Source organism: Gymnodraco acuticeps, unplaced genomic scaffold, assembly GCF_902827175.1.
Source record: "Gymnodraco acuticeps unplaced genomic scaffold, fGymAcu1.1, whole genome shotgun sequence".
NCBI classification, from domain to species: domain Eukaryota; kingdom Metazoa; phylum Chordata; class Actinopteri; order Perciformes; family Bathydraconidae; genus Gymnodraco; species Gymnodraco acuticeps.
In genome coordinates this window covers 208,448-225,418 of record NW_022990736.1, presented here as the reverse complement: position 1 = coordinate 225,418, position 16,971 = coordinate 208,448, and the positions used below count along the sequence as shown (strand labels likewise).

The following is a 16,971-nucleotide window of genomic DNA, read 5'->3' as shown; positions in this document are numbered from 1 at the left end:
ACAAGGAACACCTCCTCACACACACCACCAAGTTATCGGCCACATTGGTCGCCCACAAACACAGCTGTCCAACCACCATCAGAGCTAGTGGTGTGAAAATACTGCCAGGTAGTCTATTTTTATTTCAGAGGCTTTTGTAGAGTTTCACATTCACATTCATATGTATCAGAACATTTTAGAAAAGCTCAGGTTACTTTAAATGTGATACTAATATGGTAGCATCTCAGACCGGTGTTATACCATCATTAACGCAGTGGATGTGTCAATCCTAAATGCAAACTTTTATGACGAACCTTTTTAACCTCACAAAATAATGTTGTCATTTGAATAGGCTAGTTAAAGCTTCAGTCCTCTATCAATGTCTACATATGTGTACATTATTAAGTGTATGTCACCCACTTCATGGCAGAACTAGCCAAAACACAACTACGCTCGTGATTCTTTTTTAAAATGTGCACAATAAAATTCTTAGAGATTTTGTGTTAATATTACATTATATGATTTATATAATAATTAATAAAAACTCTTTAAACATAACGTTTGTATTGTAAAGAAAAATGCAATGCTAAAGATCAGGCAAACAGCATCATTATGCTTGCTGGACAATCGTTTGAATTGATAAATTCCATAGCTTATCCTAACACAGAGTTTGTTTGCTCCATGGATGGGCTAGCAATGCCTCCATTATATGTGTCGACACACATTTTAATGTTTAATGTCATCTTAACTTCAAATCACTAAGGAATTATTTACCTTCAAAGCCCTCCATACCACATAGACTTAAAGAGTAAAAGTACTCGTTTCACACATGTAGAGAAGATGTGAAATGTGAGCTATACAACTTTATTAATTAGAACAGAATCAAATGTCAAAGGTATAACACAAGTCTAGGTTTAGGATGAGCAGTTTTATACCAGGCCATACGGACCCTGCAGTTATACAGTTCATTCACAAAGCAAAACAAACAAAGGCCTCATTTGTTTTGTGTTGATTTCCAATTGTTAATGCATCTTATACAGCTTGATTGGTTGTTGAAACATTTTGCACATGCAAGCTAATCTCACCCAAGGACAAAATGTTTCCATTGTTTTAATGCAAATTATTTTGTAGTTATTTTTGTCATCATCTCAAGGTTCTGGATTCCCACAACCTGTTGCATGGAAATCATTTTCTGTACAGCTGTGTTTTCCTATGCCTGCCATATCATTCATTTGGATATTGATTGTACTGTATGGTGTTTATTTTTTGACATTCACTTATAACATAGCCCCATGTTAAACCAATACATGTGTTAGTTTCATTTGAATCATATCAATAAAAACAGACACTAACGCTGTGTGCTGTATGTCCTCCAGCTGTGGCCATCTGAATGGGATTTGATAACAATGTTGTAACTGTATTGTATGAACTGCAAGGAAGTAATGGTTGATTCATTAATTATTTTCAAAATAAAAGCTATCACTCTCAATCACAGCTTGCTGTTGTCGTCCATGGCATTCTGTCTCATTTTTTACGTGTGCTTGTGTGATTTATAATTTTTTTGTTTTTTTGCCGATATATCATTGTCAGTTGATTGGACTTTATTTATTGCGGTGTACTGCCTGTTTCAACTACATGCTTTCATAACATGCAACTGATTTATGTGTTTCAGCCAGTGATCCCTAATCAATGCAATTACTATTGAGTTAGCAGTACTTGGTACTGTCACTAGATGGTGGTACTGTACTGTAGCAGCATTTAACTACAGAACAAACATGAAGCAGCTGTTCACGGTGTTACATCATACATGACATTCTGAGGCAGATCAGTGGACTAGCTGAAAGATGTTCCTGCATTGTAAGTCACTGTCAGGTCCAACATTCCATCAGCTCCTCCAACTCATCATCAGTTCACTCGCTCCTCAACAGCTCCACACAGCAGCTTGAACAGTGTCAGCAGGTAGGTCTCCACTCGACATGGCTCTGTGACGACATGCAGACTGTTTAGGTAGATCAATGTACATGTTTTCAAATGTTGCACGATTCCAGAAGCATAGCAGGGATTTCAGGCACAACCTCACCTACTTCCTAAGTGCATGGAGAGGGAAAACAAGTGTGAACATATACAAATCCAGAAACACGTGTAGAATATAGAAAAGCTGTGTTGTGTAACAAAGCATTTCGGCTTATGGCCTTCATCAGGGTTCAATCATACTCTAAAAAAACTGTTTAGAAAGGCTTTGTGAGGCAGTTTTTATTAAAGAAATGTATTAAAGAAAATCAGGAACAGCCACAAATCTAGCGCTTCGGAGTGTTCTGTTTGGTCTAAGCAGGGTTCTGAAATTCTAAAAGTAACAAAACTCTTATGTATTTTTCTTTAAGCCATTATCCTGTACAACATGCATAATCTGAATCAGAAATATTTAATTTGTCCAACAGCAAATAAAGGTCTATTAAAGGTAGGGTAGGTAATTCACTTCAGAAACACTTTTTGTTATATTCCATGCTTTGACAATAAATATATACAACTATTTCATCTGTGGAAGCCGTGGCTCTGTAAAAAGCAAGTCCAATTATCTGCCTCAGCCCGCGGCAGATAACTGGATGGCCTACCTGCCTGTGAGCCTTCCATCTCGTGCACAAACTTATCTCGTGCCCTCATTGGTCATGTGCGCGTCCGTGTGTGTTGGAGGAGGGGCTCTGTAAGGAACTCTGAAGGAAGGGGCAGATTTTGTTCGGTTGTGTACTTTCAAATTCTAGCTTACTCGAGCTGGTTTCTCCATTCTTACCTACCCTACCTTTAAATACTCACTCAAAACTTTGAGCTTTAATATTTGATTTTCAAGTGGATTGACTTATTTTACTTTAATGTTTACTCTGTGTCTAAACACAGAGTAAACAGAGAAGTCATAGGATTGCCCCAAAGAAGATGACACCATATATGGTCATTTGGTCCACAGACAACAGAATGTCAATAGTTGGGTTGTGTGTTCTCAAGAACACCAGTGTTCCTTTAAAGTAGAATCTGGGTTCAGTTATGAGGCGCACCGACTATAAAATATAGTATTACACTGTGTGTCTGTTTGTGTGTGTGTGTGTGTTACCTTAGGTCCCAGCACCACCTGTCAGGAGGACTCCTGTGCCAACATGGGTGTGTGTATCCAGCAGTGGGAGAACTACACTTGTGACTGCTCCATGACCTCGTACACTGGCACACAGTGCAATGACCGTAAGTGCTGATCTCACTTTGATTATCCATATCAAAATCACACACACTAAAAACCAATTGTTGTGCCTCCAATTACTGATCCTCAAAGTAATAGGAAGCTGATTCAGGTCAAATAATTTTATAAGGCATATTTCAAAATGTCAGGGTTTGCCGTACACACCAGTGCAGGTAGCTTAATCACAAAGAAATAAACTTGTTATGTCATAAACATAACTGCAGTGCACGCAGGTGAAAGGCCAAATATAACAGTCATGCTGTTGGCACCTGGAGGATTCAAACGCTACAGGGTAAAAGTACGTTTTGAGTTTGGTGTCAATATAGGGGGCTGATCTGATGGGGGTGCTATTCCACAGTCTAGGGACTGCAAAAGCAAAGGTGTGCTCAGCTCTGAACTGCAGTGGCAGCCAGTAAAAGAGGCCAGAGATGGGGCCCTGGTCTGGGCCCCTGTCAGGAGCCTCCTCCAGCGTTCTCCACTAGAGGCACAGGGATGACTGAGCACAGTATACAGCAGGGGTGGGCAAACTTTTTGGCTCGGGGGCCACTATGAGTTTTAAATTTGACAGACGGGCAGTAGCAGAACGGTAAAAAAACATTTAGCTGTCCACTCCTCATTATACACTCGGCACTCAATGTTGACTTTTATTTTCTTTGGTCCACTCATTGTTACAAATGCAGGTTCAAAGCATAGGCGGAGTTTGACATTTGCGCTTGGGGGGGCAAACCTTTTTTACTGACGTCAGTACACAGTCCCAACTATTGCGTGGGGTGCTACGGATACAGAAGCAATAAAACCAACGTTCACCGCACTGAGTATGACTTTTCCACATACGAACACAACTCGTCTCGTCATGCACGCCTCATGCCCGCCGTACACACACACTCATATGGAAGGGCCGGTCTCTCCCCCCAACAACAGTGCATTACATCTGTAAAACTTATCATAACTGTGCACATCTTATACTTATTTGATAACTACTATATCCCTTGGTTACTTGAACACGCTACAATATTATTAACCAGTGTCCTACTTAGTGCAGAAGTAGACGCCTTAAACGTCCCAGAAATTGGACGTTTTAAAAATCACCGCATATCTTATTGTAATACAATAGCTGAATCACTTGTATGTAAAAAAAAAGCGAGGGAACTTGTGTCCTTAACCTCATACGTCACACACACACACGTCACAACATGCGACTGCTCAAAAATGAAATGATTTCAAACAAAACATGATATTATTCAGAGTTGTATTGTAACAATCCTTATATTACATCTATTAAAATATTGATATACGAAATATTTGTATTGGAACAGTTTTAGAAGTAGTAATGCTGTAACATATTTCAGCCACTAAGGGGGGCAATGCCCCCCCTGCCCCCCCCCCGCAAAATCCGCCTATGGTTCAAAGGTGAATTAGGTTCAAAGCTGAATTATTCCGTCATTGCGTCATCGTTTGCGTCATGACGTAACCGTTTACGTGTCTTCTTATGACCCACACAGCGTTTTACGTCGCAGATTTTCTCCGCAACACCGCTCACAACAACATCAATAGAGGACTGCGTCGGGTAGTTTTTAATTATACGAAGCCAGATTAAATTAAAGAACTACTTCTCCAACCTTGTACCTTTTTCCAGAGTACCGTGGTGGTGCATTTTTTATTAATGTGGTTCAGCTGCATTACTGCCCGCTGCAGTGCTGCTCGTCTACCGGAGTTTATTCTCCCGTTAACTCGCGGCAGCTATAAAGTTTTCATTGTCTGACTGTCACACAAGCAGCTGAAACATATCCCCCATCCCCATCAGTGAATGTGTTTTAGTCTGAAAGCTGTTTGGCATCACAACGCTGTTATGAAAGTTTCTCTGGCATTCTACAGGGGATGTTAGCTAATCAGACTATCTTGACTACTTGTTGCTATCATATTGTGGCATAAGCCGTTTTCTACACGCATATTTTACCTGCGTAGTTTTCGTTATGATTTTACTTGTGATGGCCACATGTAGCCCATGTATTGATTCCATCCGATAACTGCTATAATACAAAACAACGTCTGCCTCTTCACAATGGTCAATAACAGTGAACGGATGGTTATTAAAGTAAGGTCAATAAACAGAATCACACTGGGCCTGGTAAGTGTTGCCTGACTTTATATAAGTGTTTTTTATAAGTGTGTGGTCGCGTTCTAGTCACTTTGCTCAGCGCTACTGCTTGTTACAACTTGTATTCGCTGTACTCGCCATGAACTGTTATTGCTCAGGTTAATCTCGACCCCCTCCAATGTAAGCGTGACGTATTTGGCTCTTGGATCTTGCCGGGTTGCCGAGTAGGGCCAGCTAAGGCTGCAGCCACACGAGGACAAAAACGGCCGTTTGCGTTACTGTTTAGTGTCATATAGACCATTCGGCCACACAAGGACGACCGCATACGCAGGGCCGGCCCTGACCAATTTGCCGCCCTAGGCAAGATTTTAGCTGGCGCCCCCCCCCCCCCCAAAATGCAGACACTCACTATGATTCGCGCGTGCACGGTTGTGGCATGACCACCAAAACAAAGATATTGACACAAGATGTGTTCAACTGTATTTAGTTTCCTATCCATTTGAACATGATTTAAGTGGGGGGGGGGGGGGGGGGGGCTCACCTCCTCTAGGGGGGTCCGGGGGCATGCACCCCCGGGAAGACTTTTTTTTATAATATTGAAGTTAAAAGCATCAATCTGGTGCACTTTGAGAGCAACATTAGGAGATCTATGGATACATCTCTCAACACCCATATGAAACAGAACTGTAAGCAGATTTTCTTTTTCTTATGGATTGTTTTACAAATCACTCCCCCTTTCAAAACTGTATTCTTGTTTATTAATAACAACTTTTTTGTACTGTCAGTATTTTATACCTGTTTTTCACTTATTCTCTTATTTTTTTATAACTATAATGATCATATAAAGGTGTGCCTTTACCTCACTGAGCTGAGCTTATCAGAGCCTCTCAGTCTTTCAGGAGAGAGCTCTCTAAAGCTCTCCCCCCCACGGCCACTTACACAGTAAATTCCAATGTTAATAAAAACACACAGAAGCTGTGTACGTTTTTTGGGAGTTTGATTTATTTTTAAATGAATACAAATACAAAATTAAAACCTATAATTGCACACTAAAACCATTATTTAAAAAAAGAACAATTTCACATAAACCTCTGGTTTTTACTGGGACTGGGGCAGTTCAACTTGATTTTGGGGGGGGTGTGTGCCATAGTTTATGGGCGCTGTATGCAATATAGGCGTAGTTCTGTTAGTATAAGATAATAAGATGTACTTTGTTGATCCAAAATCGGGAAATTGTGTTGTTATGAAATAAAAAAAATAATATTTTTTTAATTTCTAACTTTGTATTTTTTTCAATTTTCGGCACCCCCTATGGGTTGATGCGCCCTTAGCATTCGCCTATACTGCCTATGCCGAGGGCCGGCCCTGCGCATACGGCACTAAACGACTGAGGAAATGATAACGGGTCCCAAGGTGGATAGAACGGCATACGCAACGCTCTGGGGGGGTCAAACAGCTCCGTGTGTACGCCCTATACCAGGGGTGGCCAACCAGTCAGAGGTTAAGAGCCAATTTGTTTCTATTTTACTGCAAAGAGCCACATCAAACACACAGTCACTGATACCGCTTGTTTCAGTTTTTTGTTTTCTGGAGACAAGATTTCAACCACGTCACTGATGCATTTTTGTGGCATTGGGATATATATTTTTTAAATCCTCTGGAGCAGAGAGAGGAGCAATATTGGTATTGATTAATGCATCAGTGTTTCTTAGGGTCAAAAACAATAAACTCACAACTTAAAATGAAAGCGTTTAGTTTATTTAATAAAATAGCACATGTTCAATGTGAAAAGTGACAGTAGTTATAGATTATTTGCAATTTGGTGCTATGTATATATTAAAAAATAATAATTATATATATTTTTGAAACACCTTGAATTCCAGGGGGGGCGCGGGGCTCCGTTGGCAGGGTGCAGCGCCCCTCCAAGACAATGGTAGGGGAAACACTGGATAGTGTTTAATCAACTATAGGTTTCCCCCCCTCAAAGGTGATTGGTTCACAGCATCACAGGTATTATTGTGATTGGCTCTTGGGCCACATCAAAATTAGACACGCTGTCATCCTCTCATACTGACTCCTGACACCACACATACACACGTAGGGAGAGCCGGGACGAAAGTAACACGTGACGAAACGAAAGTAACGGAGCGATTTTATCCGAGCCCAAACAACTTTGACCGGCCAAATTACGTCAGAATTATCAGCATTCAATACTTAACAGACCTACTAAATATCAGGTTTAACTGTCAGGAGTAGCTAGCTAGTGTTGTCACGATACCAACATTTTGTTTTCGATACCAAGTCAAGAATTGCGATTCCGATTCTTTTTCGATACTTTTCTTAAAAAAAGGGAAACAGTCTTAAATGTAATTATCGTGCTTTATTTCACACCAGAACCATAACACAAACTTTTAAACAATGAGAACAATAAATAAAATAAATGACAATAATTCGTATTAAATAAAATTAATACATTTCTTACAGACGGGCCTCGTGGTGTCCGTAGGCTTGTCCTCACTGTCAGAGATATAGCTAAAATACTTCCAAATGTCGCTTCTGGCGTCTTTTTTGTCAACAAGCCGAGGCGCAGCGGCAGTTGCACTCCCACTTGCAGCCATGCTTCTCGTTTTCTCACATGCTCTGGCAGCTAGCGCGTGCATGAGAGAGGGGAGGGACTTAGAGCGTGCTTGAGAGGGGCGGGACTGCAGGCACGGCTGCAGTGCAGGGAATGGAAGCAGAGCGCTGAACACACACGGCTCTTATTAAACGGCGCTTTCTCACCGGAGTACTTTCCCCCGTCATTCTTAAAGTACCGATACTAATGAAACGGAGGAATAGTAACGTTTTTAACGGCAGGGAATCGTGGTACCTTTCAAGTATCGGTACACCGTACAACACTAGTCAGGAGTCAGTGGCTCTCCCCCAAACTCACACATATACAATTCGATATGAACTGAAGAGCCGCATGAAACTAGGCAAAGAGCCGCATGCGGCTCGAGAGCCGCGGGTTGGCCACCCCTGCCCTATACGATCATTTTTCTGATAATGATTGCGCAATAGCCCCGCCTCTCCCCACCTCTGCTGCTCACCTCCGCGTACCCCGCGCCATTGCTGATGTGTTTCGCCACCAACAACAACAACAATGGCGGATCACAGAGTTGTTATCGTGCTCCGGACGCTACTGACCATGCTACAGTTCTTTGTGCAACATCTACAGCAGACTTACACATCCGGGGGGGATCTTACTCGCTGCTTTTGTGGATATGTACTGCAGCTTCAGCGATCATTTTCTGATAATGATGAGGCAATAGCCCCGCCTCTCCCCACCTCTGCTGCTCACCCCCGCGTCAAAGTAAACTGCACACTGGAATTCAGATTATTTATCTTTCTCTCGATATGGACATAAACGCGAGAGAAGTCTAATCTGACAGGACGGAGACACCTCTCAAACTACCTAAACTAGTTATAAATATGTTTATTTTTACTGTCGGCCGGGTCACTCATTACTGGATCAGCTGCTGCATGAGACAGACACTAGGCCTGTTTGAGACGCGTTGCGGCTCGCCTCGAAAGTAGACCGAGAGTAGCCGATCGCAGCCGGGGGAAGGTCTCAAAAAGCTCGCCTGAAGTCGGACAGCTCGGAGTCGGCTTCGTCTTCTTCATCTTCTCTTCGCCTTCTTCTTCTTCTTCTCTCTCGGTTTTTTGGCGGATTGCAAACAACTTAAAGGTGCATACCGCCACCTCCGGAGTCGGCTTGACTCGGTTTTGCATTTATAAAGAATGCACACATGTGTTTAATCGTTAATGTCAGATATGTACTAAGTAAATACATTTGTTCCTGCTCAAGATTAGATTCAACTTTATTGTTATTGCACATATTACAGGTACTGAGACAACGAAATGCAGTTTAAGCTTCTAACCAGGTGCAACAAGCAGTAAAGTGAAAAGTAATGTACACAATCTACAGAATAAAATATAGAATGAATTGAATGATGAATAAACAGTGAGGGGTATGAATACACTAGAAATATCAGCCTGTTGAGCAGTATGAACAGTGGTATGAATATGCTAAGATATATAAAGCATGAAAACGGTAAGCAGTGCAAGTATAGTATAAAAATATATGGATATTAATTTCATTATGATAAACATTGTGGAACAATGATGAGAAATGGGAATGGATGTGGCGACGTAAAACTGACACAAAACACAACAAACTTTTGCCCACCAATTGGAGAGTTTCATCAGCAGCACGGGGTAAAACCACCAATGAGCGCTCTGCTCGAGATACCAGCGAGTCGTTTCCCATCAAGCATTTCGCTTCCGCAGCCCGTGGAGAGGAACTGCGCCGCCTCGCCGCGCCTCGCCGCGCCTCGCCGCGCACAGCCGCGCCTAGCTCTCAAGGCTGCGGGCGTCTTTGTCCCGCGAGATTTCAACGTCTCAAGTGGGCCGGCCTCCAGAGCAAGTCGGACGAAATGACTAACCATCATGCAACGCACTAGCAAGACGTTGATCGCAACTGCGCAGGTCTGCGCAGGTCTAGCTTGTCTCAAACAAGCCTACTGACGCTGTCCAAAGAGAGGGAGGAAAAAGAGAGGCTCCGTGTATTTTTATTATTATATTATATAGAGTCGTTATTCATTTGTTTTAAAAGCTCAATAAATAACAAAGAAGACCTTTGACCGGCACTTTTATAATTTTGTCGGAAGGTTTAAACTTTAATACACGTTGACTGGCGAAAAACTCTGCCCGGTTCCCTCGGCCCCCACCGCGGAGAATAAACAGAAGGGCAAAAATGACAACCATGCTTCTTCGCTGCTTTTGTGGAGGAAGTTACAGCGCCACGTACAGGCTCCTGCATATGTACTGCAGCTTCTCCAGCGGTTGGAGCTAAACGGAGCGGTCTCGTGTGGGCAGACCAAGCGGCAAACTGTGGGGTAGAGCCGGGAAGCCAATACGGAAGTGCCACAGACTGCAGTTCATACATGGGCCGCTAGGGACTGGCTGCAGAAAGGAGCAATTTCCATAGACCCCCATGTTAAAATGTCCGACTTTACAGCAGAAAAAAACATGTTTCTACCCATGGATGCAATAAATATTATTATCGATATAGTTAGATTCCACCTTCATGATTATGAATCTGTGAGTGAATTGTTTTCTAACACGACCCTTTTATTTATATTAGGTCTTAACGTTTTTGCATAAATTAGGGCGTGGTTACTTTGATGGACACGTACATGCCTCACTGTCAGCTAACAGCAACTTGTCCACTCTGCTAGGCTACAACCATAGAGGCTACAACGTTAGTTAGTTATAGTTACTGTACTTGACCCTTTAGCCGTGTTCGTGGTGATTGTGCCTTTTAGGGAATATTGTTACAAATACCAGACAATTCAAATGTCGTGCTGTGCGCTTGAATGTACTAACAGAACTTCCAAGAAGTCTAAAATGATAATATTATACATGTTAACCCTGTTCGCAGGTGTTTGTGTGCTTGGTAGCTTAGCTTGTTACTTATTAGTCAGCTAAGGACGTAACCCTTTATGCATACATATACATTTTAGTTTATGATTCAGCCTTGGGTAAGACTTGTATACAGTAGTCTATGGCTAGACGCTCATAATGCTAAACGGGAGCAAATGTTAATAGGGGACCCAATTATCCCAGTGGTGGCCGCCGGACCTAACAGAGCCGCAGGGGGCTAGCTCCAGCCGGCGTCCCGGAGCTAGCCCACTGCGGCTCCGTTAGGTCCGGGCGGTGGAGTCCGTCTTTTCTCAACGTGTGAATGACAAGCATTAAGAATAACAAAATATAGCTAATTCTCTTGCAGATTGTCTCATTTGATTATGAATGTAACGTTTATATAGGGGTACTACACTGTTAGCAGTAACTTGGTATGCATGTATTTCATGTTAGCTTAGCTTCTTAGCCTGAGCTAGCTCTGTTTACTTCCAGTTCGGAGGCAGCTGGTCCCGCCTCTTTGCCCTTATTTGGAGCAGGCGGGATTAGACTCTGACGTCACAGTCGAGCCGTTAGTGGCCGACTCCGCCTACTAAAGGCTTCACGGCAACTCTGCAGAATCCTATGGGTGACGTCACGGACACTACGTCCATTTATATATACAGTCTATGGGCAGACACTAGGCTTGTTTGAGACGCGTTGCGGCTTGCCTCAAAAGTAGACGAGAATAGCCGATCGCAGCCGGGGGAGGTCTCAAAAAGCTTGCCTGAAGTCGGACAGCTCGGAGTCGGCTTCATCTTCTTCTTCTTCTTTCTCTCGGTTTTTTTGGCGGATTGCAAACAGCTTGAAGGTGCATACCGCCACCTCCGGAGTCGGCTTGACTCGGTTTGTATTTATAAAGAATGCACACATGTGTTTAATCGTTAATGTCAGATATGTACTAAGTAAATACATTTGTTCCTGCTCAAGATTAGATTAAACTTTATTGTTATTGCACATATTACAGGTACTGAGACAACGGAATACAGTTTAGCTTCTAACCAGGTGCAACAAGCAGTGAAGTGAAAAGTAATGTACACAATCTACAGAATAAAATATAGAATGAATTGAATGATGAATAAACAGTGAGGGGTATGAATACACTAGATATACACAGCAGCCTGAGATTAGTATGAACAGTGTGTATGAATATGCTAAGATATATAAAGTTTGAAAACGGTAAGCAGTGCAAGTATAGTATAAAATATATGGATATTCATTTAATGATGATAAATGTGAATGGAAGTGGCGACGTAAAACTGACACAAAACAACAACAAACTTTTGCCCAGCCAATTGGAGAGTTTCATCACCAGCACGTGGAAAAAACCACCAATGAGCGCTCAGCTCGAGATACCAGCGAGTCGTTTCCCATCAAGCATTTCGCTTCCGCAGCCCGTGGAGAGGAACTGCGCCGCCTCGCCGCGCCTCGCTCTCAAGGCTGCGGGCGTCTTTGTCCCGCGAGATTTCAACGTCTCATGTAGGCGAGCCTCCAGAGCAAGTCGGACAAAATGACTAACCATCATGCAACGCACGAGCAAGACGTTGATCGAAATTGCGCAGGTCTCGCTTGTCTCAAACAAGCCTACTATCCGGATAACTATTGCGTGTGGACGGAAGCTTGTTTGCGATTGCGTTTGCGTTAATCCTATGCGTTTAGCCGTTTTCGTCCTCGTGTGGCCGGGGTCTAAGAGAATAGACCAGACTCCAGCAAAGGTCAATTGTGTCTAGAGTGCGCCATCTAGTGGGATCAACTGAAATGCCGGGTATTGGAGGAAAAAGGCAAAATGAATGCGGTCTTTACTATAATTTGGACAATTTTGTACCAATATTCGGCGGGCCGGATTAAAAAGCCCAACGGGCCGTATATGGCCCGTGGGCATTAGTTTGCCCATGCCTTGTATACAGGGAGCTACAGTAATGAAGCGAAAAGGAGTAAAGGAAAGACATGTTTTGTTGTGCATTGACAATGAAGATAAGAAATCTCAATTTCATTATTTTACAGAGCTTTAGGTATAAAAACCTGCACCGACAGCTGTTTGTAACTAAGACGCAGGTTGCACTTCAGAAGGTTAACATCCATGCATTCAGCATAACAAAACATAACTTTGCATCCTTTCTCTAGGTGGCTTGAACTTGAGGCTTGTATCATCATAATTATGTATGCAATGTAGTTTCAAATGTGATGGGAAACATAGTTGATGCTTGTTGCACATGTATGTATGTCTTAGAATTGCTTCATTGTTTACATTTTGCTGATGCTTTTATCCAAAGCAAGTCACAGTAAGTGCATTTAACCATGAAGAAAGAAACTCAAAATAAAGTCAAAACCGTGTTAGTGCTGCTGCACTGACTTTATATAAGCCAAGTGTGGCATACATAACATCATCTTTAATTTTTGACACCCTATCCGTTTTTTAAAAGTCAGCTTAAGACCTTCCTTTTTGATACATTTTATAGTTAGGGCTGATTAGATTCAGCCCCTAGTTTTGCTGCTATAGGCAGAGAACTGTGGTAATACTCTGTTGATAAGTGAAGGACAATGTGTTTGTTGAGCGTCACCTCGTACGTCTCTCTCGGTTGTTGTTGGAGTAAGTGTTGCACTTTACTGTTCTGCCTTCGATTAATCAAGTGCAAGGGGTAAAAAAGTAAGAGAGCATATAATGAGTGAGGTTTAGGGCAGGGGAGACAAACAGCTATGCATCACAGCAGACAGGTCATTTGAACAGCCGATGCTGCATGTGAGTGTTCCTGGGTTGAGGTGATGTGCAACAACATTAACATTAACCTTTCCGTTGGTCGCTTGTTAGCAGACCCTTCACGCGATGGCAGAGCGAACAGGTACAGGCAGGGCCCATAATGATAGCCCTATAGTTTAAATCTACTACCCACAAATAAACATATGGACATGGGTTACTATTTAAAAGAAATGGTAAATGTATTTAGGAACCTATCAATGTGATTTTTAGTGGGGGTGGACCTCAAATCCTCTAGGGGGGTTCCGGGGGCATGCTCCCCCGGTAAGATTTTTTTTAAAATGTTGGAGTGAAATGCATCAATATGGTGCACTTTGAGGGGAAAATAAAGAGACTAGATCTATGGAAACACCTATATGAAATAATCATAAAATCATGGCCATAACCAATAACATCAAATTTCCGATATGAAAAAAACACTGAAACTTGTTTATTTATTTATTTGTGGTTCATTTATAGTTGAGTGTGTCTGTGCTCCTGAATCAGCCTCACCTGTATCCCCCCTCTCCCTCCTCTCCCCCTGCTCCTCTTTGAGGCAGCAGCAAAAACTAGTTTTAGCTCTCAACAAGTTTTAAAAGTGTATCTTACCTTTTTTCACCTACTTAACTTTTTATTTATTTATTCATGCATATTTTACTAATCACTACCCTCTCAAATGGAAATATGTGTTTACATAAATCGTGACCAAACCGTTTGAGACCCACAGAGAACTTAGACTAAGTTAATCTAAACACTCAGAGTCCTTTACCTCACCGGAGCTGAGGTTATCCCGAGCTTGAATGACACACAGAGATCAATCGAGGGCTTTGATTTATGATCTTTATGACAGTGGCCATGTCGGCAGGCCACATCATGTAGACAGCCAGTCACCCTGTGTGAGGCAGGCCACTTAACAGGCCAGGCCATCGGGAAATCCCCCGGTCCTCCCGATGGCTAGTCCGGGACTGGGTACAGGAGGCGTAGAGCGAGGGATCATTTTCCACAAGTTAATCGATCGCAGATGGCGTCGTGGTCACGGACGAATAAAAAAAAGAACTAAATGGGTTGCGAAATATACTTGGGCGGCCGTTAATATACCTGGGCGGCCCGCCCAAGTATAGTCTATGTGTGGGAAACCCTAGATGAGACACAGGAAGGTTGGCAATCCACATTACAGTCCCAAGAAGGGCGGGGGGCAGACAGAAGGGGAAGCAAAGCATGTTAATATTATACAAAATTAATTATACTCTTATAAGATGTATGTAGATAGTATAGAAATGTGCAGAATATGACAGTTTAATGGTGGAGGTATACACACATATTGATAGATGTCTTGTAATGCACTGTTGAGGAACCTGCGACCCAAGTTTTTCATTCATTGCATAACTACACCGTAGTTGTGTATATGATACGTCAATAAACCTTAGATAATCTTGAAGTCTTGAAAGGGATGTGCAAAATAGTCATTATATACAGTTTTTAATTAACTATTAGTAGAGAATAACGAGTAATGAATATACTTTATAGGGATCCTATTAATATCTAATAATAAAAATAATAAAATTAAATAACGTGCTTTAACCACTAGGTGTCCCTTTCTATCAGCTCTGCACGGTTATGGTTTAAATACAGCCTATCTACCAATTGGATCAAATATAAAAGTCAGCCGAATTAGTGTTGATACTGCAAGGAGACGTATTGTGTGAAAATAAATTGAAGATGTTGTTTAATTGATGATATATTTATGATCCACGTCACGTTTTCAGTTTTGGCGGCAGTTCTTCCTGTTTGTCTAGAAGTCTTCTCATCAGGGCTCTATAAATATCTACGGCAGATATGTAATATTTAATGCAGCCGAACCGTGTAATGCCGTTATGTGATGACTTTCAAAGAGAAAAGCAAGCACACTTGGAATAAAGTATTATTTTATTTTTAAAAAATGTTTTCGGATTTCACATGGCATAAACACCATTTCCCAACGTGCATTGCAGCCAAACCATCCAATCACCGAGCTGAGGATCTTGCCTACGTCTGTTTCCGGTATTGCTTATGACGACGTGATGTGAGATGTGAGATGTGAGACTGGGTTGGAGAATTGCACAGAGGAAAATAACGTATCTATGCCACAATTTTAGATGCGGATTTTGTTAAACTAATACGTTTGCGCTGTGGACCAACACTATACATTGACGGGGTAGCAATAAAGATAACACCATCAAACAGTTCACAACATAACAGAAATAATATCGATTGCAGCGTCCCTAGCAACCACCTTGGTAACAATGAAAAGGTTGTATGGACACACTTTCCTGAAGTACTCTTCGTAATAACTAGCAAACTAAAGATCATGTACATCCACTGCACACATAATCTGAATTAACAACTCATATTTCTCGCATCAAATGACATCAAAACGCATTTTAATGGCCAAACTAACCTTAAAATAGGCATTTTCCACCGAGAATAAAACGAAGGTCGGTCATGTTTTTTTTTTTCTGCGGGGAGAAAGTTGAAGATCACGTGACATAGACGGCAGCCATTGGAAATGAATGGTGAAAAAAAACGTAGGGATCCTACAATTTCAGAGGCGTTTTTGTCGAAATACTACATCCCAAGTTGTGGACCAACGTAGTTATTACACGTTTAGATATGAGACTGGGTTGGATGTGCTCACAGACATCTTCAACATATTCCTGAGCCAGGCTGTTGTTCCCTCATGCTTCAATCTGGCTTTGTTGGCGCTGTGCATGTGGCTGCCTGTTGCTCCAGCTCCCTGTGTCTTTATTAATTTGTTGTCTTTTTACTACTTTTACTATTTATTTATTTTTGTTTTGTAACTAACTATGGCCACGTTTTGTTTCAAACGTTTCCTGGTCATTCTTCTGTTACTTTTTTCCCTTTTTGTGACGGAGAGCCATGCTCAGAGGAGTGACGTCATTGTTTACTCCCGTGAGCAGCTGATTGCGCTGTTTAGACCAAGCGGCAAACTGTGGGGTAGAGCCGGGATGCCAATATGGAAGTGCCACACACTGCAGTTCATATATTGGCCGATAGGCGATGGCTGCAGAAAGGAGCAATTTCCATAGACCCCCATGTTAAAATGCCCAACTTTACAGCAGAAAAAAACATGTTTCTACCCCTGGCTCCATACATTTTATTATCGATATAGTTAGATTCCACCTTCATGATTATGGATCTGTGAGTGAATTGTTTTCTAACGCGACCCTTTTATTTATATTAGGTATTAAAGTTTGTGCATAAATTAGGGCGTGGTCGCATTGAGTGACGGCTCTGTCAAGTGCCTGCCGCTGTTAGCTTCTTGTCTCTCTGCTACCTGCTCCGTGAAGCTACATGGACTCTGCCTGCTCAGCTCATCCAGGAAACATAACTTGAAGCCGGCCGTGGTTGTTTGTTCTTCATGCTTATATATCGGACTAT

General features: G+C 42.0%; 1 protein-coding gene across 4 annotated transcripts in view; it reads left to right on the top strand.

Moving 5' to 3' along the window:
- Positions 1-16,971, top strand: part of nrxn3a (neurexin 3a) — a 244,143-nt gene that overhangs the window by 176,397 nt on the left and 50,775 nt on the right. For all 4 annotated transcript variants that reach the window (XM_034231879.1, XM_034231876.1, XM_034231878.1 and 1 more), the window contains one exon: positions 3,088-3,207. In XM_034231879.1, the coding sequence (XP_034087770.1) occupies positions 3,088-3,207 (120 nt within the window). The remainder of the gene's footprint in view (positions 1-3,087; positions 3,208-16,971) is intronic.